General features: G+C 37.8%; 1 protein-coding gene across 6 annotated transcripts in view; it reads right to left on the reverse strand.

Moving 5' to 3' along the window:
- IPO11 (importin 11) overlaps positions 1–13,408 on the reverse strand; it is a 201,395-nt gene that overhangs the window by 83,163 nt on the left and 104,824 nt on the right. For all 6 annotated transcript variants that reach the window (XM_055555038.1, XM_055555039.1, XM_055555040.1 and 3 more), the window contains exons 22-24: positions 12,781–12,857; positions 8,968–9,047; positions 8,465–8,545 (exon numbers count right to left, since the gene is read on the reverse strand). In XM_055555038.1, the coding sequence (XP_055411013.1) occupies positions 8,465–8,545; positions 8,968–9,047; positions 12,781–12,857 (238 nt within the window). The remainder of the gene's footprint in view (positions 1–8,464; positions 8,546–8,967; positions 9,048–12,780; positions 12,858–13,408) is intronic.

Here is a 13,408-nt window from a genome sequence, read left to right on the forward strand (position 1 = left end):
ATTCTCCAAGCCAGGCTTCAGCAATATGTGAACCGTGAACTTCCTGATGTTCAAGCTAGTTTTAGAAAAGGCAGAGGAACCAGAGATCAAATTGCCAACATCCGCTGGATCATGGAAAAAGCAAGAGAGTTCCAGAAAAACATCTATTTCTGCTTTATTGACTATGCCAAAGCCTTGGACTGTGTGGATCACAATAAACTGTGGAAAATTCTGAAAGAGATGGGAATACCAGACCACCTGATCTGCCTCTTGAGAAATTTGTATGCAGGTCAGGAAGCAACAGTTAGAACTGGACTTGGAACAACAGACTGGTTCCAAATAGGAAAAGGAGTACGTCAAGGCTGTATATTGTCACCCTGCTTATTCAACTTATATGCAGAGTACATCATGAGAAACGCTGGACTGGAAGAAGCACAAGCTGGAATCAAGATTGCAGGGAGAAATATCAATAACCTCAGATATGCAGATGACACCACCCTTATGGCAGAAAGTTAAGAGGAACTAAAAAGCCTCTTGATGAAGGTGAAAGTGGAGAGTGAAAAAGTTGGCTTAAAGCTCAACATTCACAAAACAAAGATCATGGCATCCAGTCCCATCACTTCATGGGAAATAGATGGGGAAACAGTGGAAACAATGTCAGACTTTATTTTTCTGGGCTCCAAAACACTGTAGATGATGGCTGCAGCCATGAAATTAAAAGACGCTTACTCCTTGGAAGGAAAGTTATGACCAACCTAGATAGCATATTCAAAAGCAGAGACATTACTTTGCCAACACAGGTTTGTCTAGTCAAGGCTATGGTTTTTCCTGTGGTCATGTATGGATGTGAGAGTCGGACTGTGAAGAAGGCTGAGCGCCAAAGAATTGATGCTTCTGAACTGTGGTGTTGGAGAAGACTCTTGAGAGTCCCTTGGACTGCAAGGAGATCCAACCAGTCTATTCTGAAGGAGATCAGCCCTGGGATTTCTTTGGAAGGAATGATGCTCAAGCTGAAACTCCAGTACTTTGGTCACTTCATGCGAAGAGTTGACGCATTGGAAAAGACTGATGCTGGGAGGGATTGGGGGCAAGAGGAGAAGGAGACGACAGAGGATGAGATGGCTGGATGGTATCACTGACTCAATGGACGTGAGTCTGAGTGAACTCAGGGAGTTGGTGATGGACAGGGAGGCCTGGTGTGCTGCGATTCATGGGGTCGCAAAGAGTCGGACACGACTGAGCAACTGATCTGATCTGATCTGATCTGAACACTTGTACTGGCTGAGTATATAACAGGCAATGTTTTAAGTGGCCTATACATATAAGGTTATGCAATCCTTACCTCAACCCTAGGAAGTAGGTAAATTTTTTATCCTTATTTGACAGATCAAAAGTGAGGATTAGAGATTAACTTGCTCACCTCACCCAGCTGTGAGGTAGCAGAGCCAATATTCTAATTGTAACAGTTTTGCTTAAGTCATCTGCTAAGTTACACTATATCAAGAATATAACTTAAATAGTAAGAGAAAATATTCTCCTTAGGACATATCCTAAAAACTTGCCTCATTTTTAAATAAATTTCACAATCTCATTCTGTATGACAAACAAGCTGCCTTTCAACAATTACTTTACTAATAATATTGCAGAAAAGCAGGAGGAAAAATCCATTTAAATTTTTTCTGGTAGGTGTTTAAATGTAAGAAAAATTCTAAGTTTTTCATCACTTAGAATTTAAAGATTATACTTTAACACAAGAATTTCAGATAATGGTAATTACAGATTATTAAAATCATATAGTATAACACCTTTTATAATAAATATGAGAATTTAAGTCCAGAATGTACTCAAGAATGTGTAAGTAGCAGAGCTGGGTGTACAAAACCAAGACACAGGTCAAGGAGAAAATAACATTCCACATGCAGTTATTATTTACTAAACTTAGGCTCATGGAAAAGCTTACAGTCAAGAAGAGAAAGATAAAACACACACTGAACAATCTACAAAGGCAGCAGCAAAATGTCAAGGCAACTTTCTCTCAAATTTCTATCACTCCCACATTGCCAATCAGTTATTTCTCAAACAGAACGAAGTTCCAAGTATCCATTCCTTGTATCTCTACTTTCAGAGAAGAAATTACCACTGAGGCAAAAGATGAAGCTGAAATTCTATAAGACAGAAGGAAGTTCCTCAACATAATCAGTTTGGTAAGAGCGTAAATGCAATAAAAATTCACAAAAACATTTTAGCAAACAACAGGACAAATGTTACTTGGCTTGTAAGCTTTAGGGCTAGAATACTTTGAAATTATAAGTGAGGTTGATAGACATATGGTGGGAAACAAGCCTCAAGTATCTGGGGTCAAGACAAGTCACACACAGATTATTACTCTTAAGTCACGGCACAAGCTTCTCAGGAACAAGGGCCTATACTCCCACCCTTTATCCCCTACTCTAAAAAAGAAACCAAAGAACCTATGAAATTAAAACCAAAGAGTTCTGCTGTATTTTCATTCTATATTTACCCACTTCCTGGCTTACAATACTATGACTTTGGATTGAAGTTTCCATTGTGATTTCAAACATAAAATGTCAAATAAGAGAGTGTGCTGAAGAATGTAATGGGTTAGATAAAAAATCTTTCTGGGAAACATCAGAATTAACCAAAGAACATTTTATTTCAAGCCTTGTTAAAAGCCTTTCTGCAAGAAATCCCTCAGAAGTCTACGATGACACTTTAACTGAATCATTCTTAAATAGCAACAAGATAGAATTCATTTAAGAATGAATACTGAGGGGCCTCCCGGGTGGCTTGGTTAGGGGAGTCAGTCTGCCAATTTAGGAGAGCCGGGAAGATCTTTGCAGGTATAATTAAGATGGAGTAATTAGGATAGGCCCCATCCCTGGTGCTTCAGAGGGTAAAGAATCTGCCTGCAATGGGGGACACCCAGGTTCGATCCCTGCATCAGGAAGATCCCCTGGAGAAGGAACTGGCAACCCACTCCAGTATTCTTGCCTGGGAAATCCCATGGACAGAGGACTCTGGCAGAATACAGTCCATGGGGTTGCAAGAGTTTGACATGACTGAGCGAGTAACACACACTTCACCCATTATGACTGGTGTCCTTATAAGAAGAGAAGACAGAGATATAAGGAGAAGGTCATGTGACAACTGAGGCAAAGACTGGAGTGACGCATGTTTAAGCGAAGGGAGTCAGAAATTGCTGCTAACTACCAGAAGCTAAGAAAAAGGTATGGAACAGATTTTCCTCGAGTCCTCAGAGACAGGGTAGCCCTACCGACACCTTGATTTCTGACTTTTAGTTTCTAGAACTGTGTGAGAGAGATAATCACTATAAATACTATAGATTAGTTCCTGTTGTTATAAACCACTCAGATTGCGGCACTTGTTATGCTAGCCCTAGGAAACAAACATCATTCTTAATGGTATCATCATTTTCTCATCGCTTTACAAGTTAACACTTCAGTAATTTGGCATACGAACCTCTCCAATTTACAGATACTAAAGGTTTTAAATAACACCATTATCCCCACCCTCAACAGATAATTCTCACAAGAGTCTCACAATAGTCTGTTCTTGTTCACTTCTCTGCAGTATTTAACACTGTAATAATCTAATTCACCCTGCTAGGATTGCCAGATTTAGCAAATAAAATACTATGTTTTATCGGCAACCCTAACCCTACCAAACAGTTAAGACTCAGCTCCCATCTCAACTCCCTCTCTCTGAAAAATGTTCTCTGCAAAATGCTGGGTTGGAAGATCACTTCTATACTCCCAGAGGAACATAAAGCAAACAGATAGCAACGTCTAATAGTAGAAAGTGTTCATGAAAATCACCTGGGGAACTTTTTAAAAAGAAATCCTAACATCTTATGTCGTACTCAAATTTACAAAAAGTTCACCAGGTAATCGGAGACACCTCTAATCTAAAACTATGTAACACAGTAAATGTTGGCTAACTGTTTACCAGCTTCCAACCCCAAAAGAATGACTGCTCAAGAGCAGAAACTGCGGTTTCCCTATCACATGTGCCTAGAAGAATGCACTGAAGATCAACACCAGGGGGTGGCAGACAATGCTGCTGGGCCAGATCCAAACAACTGCATGATTATGTTGGATACATGTAGTCTATGCCTGCTTTCAATCGACAACAACAGATATAAACACTTGAGACAAAAACGCTATGGCCCACAAAACCTAAAACATGTACTATACAAAAAGTTTGCTGACACCCGACTCACACGGTCAGGTGAAGCTGAAATTGAATGGCTCTATGAAGACCTACAAGACCTTCTAGAACTAACACCCAAAAGAGACCTTTCCATTATAGGGGCTACTATTGCTGCTAAGTCACTTCAGTCGTATCCAACTCTGTGCAACCCCATAGACAGAAGCCCATCAGGCTACCCCGTCCCTGGGATTCTCCATACAAGAACACTGGAGTGGGTTGCCATTTCCTTCTCCAATGCATGAAAGTGAAAAGTGAAAAGTGAAAAGTGAAGTCACTCAGTCATGTCCGAATCTTAGCAACCCCATGGACTGCAGCCTACCAGGCTCCTCCGTCCATGGGATTTTCCAAGCAAGAGTACTGGAGTGGGGTGCCATTGCCTTCTCCATCATTATAGGGGACTGGAATGCAAAAGTAGGAAGTCAAGAAATACCTGGAGTAACAGGCAATTTGGCCTCTGAGTATAGAATGAAGCAGGGCAAAGGCTAATAAAGTTTTGCCAAGAGAACACACTGGTCATAGCAAACACCCTCTTCCAACAACACAAGAGAAGACTCTGCACATGGACATCACCAGATGGTCAACACCAAAATCAGACTGATTATATTCTTTGCAGCCGAAGACAGAGAAGCTCTACACAGTCAGCAAAAACAAGACCGGGAGCTGACTGTGGCTCAGATCATGAACTCCTTATTGCCAAATTCAGACTGAAATTGAAGAAAGTAGGGAAAACCACTAGACCATTCAGGTATGACCTAAATCAAATCACTTATATGATGGAAGTGACAAATAGATTGAAGGGATTAGATCTAACAGACAGGGTGCCTGAAGAACTATGGACAGAGATTCGTGACATTCTACAGGAGGCAGTGATAAAGACCATCCCCAAGAAAAAGACCAAATGGTTGTCTGAGGAGGCCTTACAAATAGCTGTGAAGAGAAGAGAAGTGAAAGGCAAAGGAGAAAAGGAAATATATACCCATTTGAAAGCAGAGTTCCAAAGAATAGCAAAGAGAGATAAGAATGCCTTCCTCAGTGATCAGTGAAAAGAAATAGAGGAAAACAATAGAATGGGAAAGACTAGAGATCTCTTCAAGAAAATCAGAGATACCAAGGGAACTTTTCATGCAAAGACGGGCACAATAAAGGACAGAAATGGTATGAACCTAACAGAAGCAGAATATATTAAGAAGAGGTAGCAAGAATACACAGATCAACTATACAAAAAAGATCTTCATGATCCAGATAATCACGATGGTGTGATCACTCACCTAGAGCCAGACATTCTGGAATGCAAAGTCAAGTGGCTCTTAGGAAGCAGCATCACTAAGAACAAAGCTAGTGGAAGTGATGGAATTCCAGTTGAGCTATTTCAAATCGTAAAAGATGATGCTGTGAAAGTGCTGCACTGAATATGTCAGCAAATTCGGAAAACTCAGCAGTGGCCACAGGACTGGAAAAGGTCAGTTTTCATTCCAATACCAATGAAAGACAATGACAAAGTATGCTCAAACTACTGCACTCATCTCACATGCTGACAAATTAATGCTCAAAATTCTCCAAGCCAGGCTTCAACAGTACATAAACTCTGAACTTCTAGATGTTCAAGCTGGATTTAGAAAAAGCAGAGGAACCAGAGATCAAATTGCCAACATCCACTGGATCATCAAAAAAGCAAGAGAGTTCCAGAAAAACATCTATTTCTGCTTTATTGACTACGCCAATGCCTTTGACTCTGTGGATCACAACAAACTGTGTAAAATTCTGAAAGAGATGGGAATACCAGACCACCTGACCTGCCTCCTGAGAAACCTATATGCAGGTCAAGAAGCAACAGTTAGAACTGAAAAACATCTACTTCTGCTTTATTGACTACGCCAATGCCTTTGACTCTGTGGATCACAACAAACTGTGTAAAATTCTGAAAGAGATGGGAATACCAGACCACCTGACCTGCCTCTTGAGAAACCTATATGCAGGTCAAGAAGCAACAGTTAGAACTGGACATGGAACAATAGACTGGTTCCAAATCCAGAAAGGAGTACGTCAAGGCTGTATATTGTCACCCTGCTTATTTAACTTCTATGCAGAGTACGTCATGAAAAACGCTGGGCTGGATGAAGCACAAACTGGAGTCAAGATTGCTGGGAGAAATATCAATAACCTCAGATATGCAGATAGACACCACCCTTATGGCAGAAAGTGAAGAGGAACTAAAAAGCCTCTTGATGAAAGTGAAAGAGGACAGTGAAAAAGTTGGCTTACAGCTCAACATTCAGAAAACAAAGATCATGGCATCTGGTCTCATCACTTCATGGGAAATAGATGGGGAAACAGTGGAAACAGTGTCAGACATTATTTTTGGGCTCCAAAATCACTGCAGATGGTGATTGCAAACATGAAATAAAAAGACGCTTGCTCCTTGGAAGGAAAGTTATGACCAATCTAGACATCATATTAAAAAGCAGAGATATTACTTTGCCAACAAAGGTTTGTCTAGTCAAGGCTATGGTTTTTCCAGTAGTCGTGTATGGATGTGAGAGTTGGACTGTGAAGAAAGCTGAGCGCTGAAGAATTGATGCTTTTGAACTGTGGTGTTGGAGAAGACTCTTGAGAGTCCCTGGGACTGCAAGGAGATCCAACCAGTTCATCCTAAAGGAGATTAGTCCTGGGTGTTCATTGGAAGGACTGATGCTGAAGCTGAAACTCCAATATTCTGGCCACCTGATGAGAAGAACTGACTCATTGGGAAAGACCCTGATGCTGGGAAAGATTTAAGGCTGGAGGAGAAGGGGACGGCAGAGGATGAGATGGCTGGATGGCATCACCGATTCGATGGACCCAAGTTTGAGTAAGCTCCAGGAGTTAGTGATGGACAGGGAGGCCTGGCGTGCTGCAGTCCATGGGGTCGCAAAGTGTCAGACATGACTGAGTGACTGAACTGGACTGACCCACATGGTGAAACTGAATAGTCAGCAACGATAGTAAATGCAGCCATTTGAAAATCAAATTAACATGCATATTAACACAGATATCTGCAGCGTTATACGAGCATTTGAGTGTATAATAAATGTCTGAAGAACAGAACATTAAACAGTGTGATGCTTGAATATGCTCCAGTGGTTGGTTAATATGAAAGAAGACTTTACTATCTATACAAACTAATACCCACTTAGTTTACCGAAATATACTATGGATTGCTGCTTTGATTACTGTGGTTAATGCATTTCTAACAACGAACCTTTTTGGGAAAGCACATTTTCATTTCACTAGGAGGAAATCAAATAGCTTTTAGGATCTAAAGCCAGGACTTTCACACACAAAAAATGCTACTTGGCTATGTTATAATAACACTTCACCTAATCAGCTCTCATATCTGACTTAAAACATAGCTAAGAAATTAGAAACAAAAAATAGATGCTTTTAACAAGTACACCTTCTCAGAAAGTTCCATACAAAGTAAGTGTATATGAACCACATATATACATGTAAAGATATATTAACATATATTTAAAATATTTATATCTAAGTATATACATTTGATACAATTTATATCTTTAATATGTATATGTATAGATAACTCGAGCCTGTTCTTAATTATACACAACTATATACAATATATAGAGATATAGTGATTCCATAAAGATATAATGCATAAAAATAAACTCATAGCCAATCAGGTTTTTTTTTAAAATGAGGATATAACTGACATATTACACTATATTGGCTTCAGGTATACAATGTAATGATGCAACACTGGTTCTTTGTTATACACAATTCATACAAACTTGGTACTCTAAATTCAATAGACAATCCAAATTAAAAGTGCCAAATTATAGTGGGATACTGTGTCCCAAAAGCAGGTGAACAAACGGGACAGGTGAGAAGTATCAGACGTCACCACCCTTTGGGTAATTTATAAGTTTTTAAACCCTTATTATACAAGGTGAAGTCTCAGGATAGGGACGGGGGAGACTCTGGGGACTCATCAGCAGACACTTTGTTAGAAATGTGAAATGTGCATTTTAACAACATCTTCAGGTGACTTATATGCACAATCAGATTTCCGATCTCTAGTCCAGAAGTATTAACACCAATTTAATACTGCTAAAAGAAAATACTCTGTCCAGAATTACTCTTCCCTTTCTTGTCAATCATCCAAACCCAACTGAAGGTCCAATCTCACAAAATACAGATGGAAAACTTACAACAATATTCATTAGAAAGATGACAGTACCTTCAGCACTTGAACTTGACCATCTGTAGTAATTTCCTTTAGTAGTTCACAAAAGGACTGACATAGACCTACTGCATAGGTCTGAAATGCAATGAAAAGTCAAATTATACATATGAATATATCTGCAATATCAAAAAAGGCATAATATTGAATTTGGGACTCAATCTATTTGAATATTAGATACTAAAGCTCTCAGTATATAAAATTTCAATTAAAACTCTGTAGGAAAAGTTTAAGAAATAAAAATACAGTTTACTCCTATTCTGATTCTTGTAGCAATGTAAGGATATATTTATATGTAGAGCATATTTTGTGTTAAATAATGTAATTCATGGAACTGCATCACATTTGCAGTGGGCAGTGCTTATGACGATCCCCCAACCAAAGTAATAAATCAATCTTTTAAACTTTGAAAAAGCTTCAAAATAAGATTTCTGATTTCAAAGAGGAAACAATCAAATAATAACTATATAAATTCTAACAATGCAAAAGCTACAACATACCTGTAAAAATTCAGTTGATGATAAAAAGATATAACCATTGATGATCTTAAAGCAGGTTCTGACACTTTCTGAACTTAGTTCTGCCAAAATAATAATAATAAAGAACAAATTAATTAATTGTTCCAAATCAGTTTAAATGAAGCGATTCATTTAAAGCTAAGCTACATGCCCTTCTTTATAAATCTTTTCTGAATGCTATTCTGACTGCTAGTACATCAATATCTATCTAAAAACTGGCATTAACCTGTAACTTAAAGCTTTCCATATACCTCCCATTACTTAAAACAACTTAGAAAATACTAAGCTCCCTTTTCTTTCCTTTCAGAAAATAACTACATAATCCAACCTTTCATTTCAAATTAAATTTCTAGTACCAGCATGACAAACTGCATGCAACTGAATCATTTTACCATCATATTCTGACATCTGCTTAAATGGGTTCATTCAGTAAGCATTTACTGAGTGTCTACTGTGCTGGCATTGAACATGTAACCCTACTTAAAAGAGTGCCTGTTATACTTTGAAAATTATAATTCCCAATTCTTGGGCTTTGTTATTCAAATCCACTCCCCCATGAAAAACCTACACATAGAAAATGTTCTTAAAGTATTATTACCAGAATAGTATAGGAAAATAATATTGCTTTTAGGTATTCCTTTCAAAGTGCAAAGCAAAAAACCATTTTGTTAAAATTGAGTATGATCAAATGTATATGCAGTGCTATTTTACATGTCTTATCACAAACAATAATGATAGAACAGAATATAGATTATATGTATTAATTATACAAATCAAAACATGATTAGAAAATATCATCTATATCTAAAACTTTTCATTTTGTATTGCTACTATTTTAGAAATCATATGCACTTCCAATAGGACAGACTAAAAAATGTTTCCTGGCAAAAGTGTAGGCTCTGGGTTCTTATCTAACTCATATCCTAGCAAAGTGAGAAGATATTCTATTTAGATGAGAATGACCCATAAAAGACGGTTGCTCCTTGGAAGAAAAGCTATGACCAACCTAGAGAACATATTAAAAGGCAGAGATGTATCTTTGCCAACAAAGATCCATTTAGTCAAAGCTATGGTTTTTCCAGTACTCATGTATAGATGTTAAGAGTTGGATTATAAAGAAAGCTGAATGCCAAAGAATTGATGCTTTTGAACTGTGGTGTTGGAGAAGACTCTTGAGAGTCCCTTGGACTGCAAGGAGATCCAACCAGTCAATCTTAAAGGAAATCAGTCCTGAATATACACTGGAAGGACTGATGCTAAAGCTGAAACTACAATACTTGGTTTGTCTGTTAAGAACTGACTCATTGGGAAAGATCCTGATGCTGGGAAAGATTGAAGGCAGGAGAAGAAGGGGACAACAGAGGATGAGATGGTTGGATGGCATCACTGACTCCTTGGACATGAGTTTAAGCAAGCTCTGGGAGTCGGTGATAGACAGGGAAGCCTAGTGTGCTACAGCCCATGGGGTCGCAAAGAGTTGGACATGACAAACCAACTGAACTGAACCCACCCATATATTTTCACCAGTAGATGAAAAACATAACCCAAATTCAAAATGTTTCAAAGGAATTATTTTGTATATTCTAGGATTTAACATATCAGTTAAAATGAGAATGTAGAGGGGACAGAGACTAACCAACTCGTTACCATGCTAATCAAAGACAGAAATAACAAAGGCTGTCACCTAAATATACAAAAGTGTTAGTATCTCAGTCGTGGGCTCTTTGCAAGCCCATGGGCTATAGCCTGCCAGGCTCCTCAGTCCATGGGCAAGAACACTGGAGTAGTTTGCCAATGCCTTTTCCAGGGATCTACGGGCCCAGCAATCGAACCCGGGTCTCCTGCATTGCAGCCAGATTCTTTACTATCTGAGCCACCAGGGAAGCCGTTTCACAACAGAAGACAAAATCTCAGGATAAAAGAATAGACAATTATATTGGATAAAGTCATCCTTATGAAAACTTCACACTGTCCTTTTCTCCTTAAGGAGCAAGTCCAGTCAAGTCTGAACTTGGACACATTGTTTAACAGACAAACAATGAACAGAAAACTACTTGGCAACCACCATGATAAATATGGCAGAAGGGTCTACACTTTAGTAAGAAATCAGAATGATTACATTCTGGGTATGTCACCAAATATAATTTCTAAATCACTGCCATCTAAAATTTTACCAAGGTCTATGAAGAAGAAAACAATATTTTAAAAAGATTTGATTTTGAAAACCACAGTTCCCATCTCTTCTCACAGATATTTTAAAAGCTATTTCTAGATTAATGTATACAAGCAAATAGCAATTAGGTCACTTTATACTGTTTTCCATGCCTCCATCATGCCAAGTACAGCTTATACTAAGGAATGCTATCTTAAATAAATACTACATAGTAATAGTAAAAAAAAAACCCCTAAAATTAATAAATTTATCTTAAAGTATATTGAACACTGTTCATTGTTATCTATGAGTTCCTAGTAAAACTCTGATAGAAAAAAAAAGTTATTGTCTGGTCCAAGTATCAAGAGGAGATGACCATGCAATAGACCTGCATTTACTTTCAGACTGTGAATAATTTAATTCAAATGTTCTCAACCATGGGCAATTTTGCCCTCTAGGGGACATGTGGCCATGTCTGGAAACTCTGGCTGTGAAAACTAGCATCCAGTGGGTTGTGAGGATGCTATTAAATGTCTTACAATGCAGTATATTCCTCAAAAGAAAGGAGTTAAAAGACGCTTCGTGGGTAAGTATTAAAGATTGGGAACTCTGATTGGAATAAACATAAACAATTTTTACATTTTGTAAATAAACAATGTTTTTAAATAGCACTAGTTTGCAGACTGAAAAAGAATCAAAAGGCCAGTAAATAGCACTATATACAACTCTTAAATAGTCTATACGAGTTAAATGTGAATCTGCACTGGTAAAAATTACACACAAAATAACTTCTATAGACAGTATTTTTTGTAAATTTAAGGTATCACATACTTGTGAATGGTAGCCGATATGCAGCAGACAAGCATTGGCTTTCTATGGTCAAGTATCATCAGAATACATGTTCACATTCAGAAAGGAATCAAACTACCTATCATCCATGGTAGCTAACAGAGACTAAAGAGCCTAACCCTAGCACAGTGTCTAGTTCTCTGATGTCACATGTCAAAAGTGTTGCTTCAAAACATTAAGCTTCCAGGGACTTCCCTGGCGGCCCAGTGGTTAAGAATCCACCTTGCAATGCAGAGGCAAAGAGTTCAGTCCCTGGTCAGGGAACTAAGATCCCACAGGCCTCAGAGCAACTAAGCCTATGGGCCACAACTAGAGAGGCCATGCGCCACAACAAAAGATCCCACAAGACGTGAAGAAAATCACACCGTGGAGACCCTGCGTGCGCATCTAAGACCCACAACTAACCCTGACCTGAATGAATAAAGAACTTTTAAAAAAGAAAATTAAGCTTCCTTATTTCAAGCCCATACATAAATAATACCTCAACAAACAATAAGTTCTTTTCTAATATTTAATAATCTTTATTTTGGTGGTTCCTTAGCTAAATCAGAAGTATGTATAGAGCTCATTTATGAACAACTGATAGCATGAAACGACTTTTTCAATTAAGTAAATTTAGTGTTTGGTCTTTAATACACAGAAATAGTTCTAAAAAGTTATACTGTAGGAAAAAAATTCAGAAACTATTAAAATACTACCCAACTTATTTCTTAAAATCAAGGGTTTATTACAAATGGAAGGTATAACTTACAGCTGCCTGTAGAACAGTAGTAATTTTACGCTTTAAAACTTACCTAGAAGTGGTGACATATTCTGGAATATACGAAGCAACTCTGGTGTAATACACGGGCTGTTTTCCAAAGTCACTAACCTAGGAAGCGGGGGAAAGAAAGGTGATTAAATCACCTTCCACAGCCTTTAAAACTATTAACAATACAACTGAAGTATTTCAAAACCTGTCCCATTTAAAGGAAGAAAGCAAAATAGACAATACAGAAAATTATTTTTTTTTTAAAAAGGGACTACTCAGTCTTTTGCGGTGAGACACCAAACCTCTCCTCCATACAAAATACAGAAATTCATTCCAGGATTTATATGAGAAAAGTCAGGTTTTACAAGAGGTCAGAAGATGTTTATGGCATTAGATTAGAAAAAGTCTAGAAAAAGACTAATAACTACACTAAAGTTAACAACTATTATGTACCAAAAGCTGTCTTAAAAAATGTTAAAACATAAAAGTTATATACTGGGAGAAGATTGTTTTCAATAGATATGCTTAACAAGGGAATGATATTTTTTTAAAAAGTCAAGAGAAAAATGGACAGAACACATGAACAAATATTTCACACAAGATACAATGGTTGACAATAAACCCGACTATAAAATATATAAAGATATCTAACTAGTAATTAAGAAAATATA

This window comes from Bubalus kerabau, chromosome 18 (assembly GCF_029407905.1).
Source record: "Bubalus kerabau isolate K-KA32 ecotype Philippines breed swamp buffalo chromosome 18, PCC_UOA_SB_1v2, whole genome shotgun sequence".
NCBI lineage: Eukaryota > Metazoa > Chordata > Mammalia > Artiodactyla > Bovidae > Bubalus > Bubalus kerabau.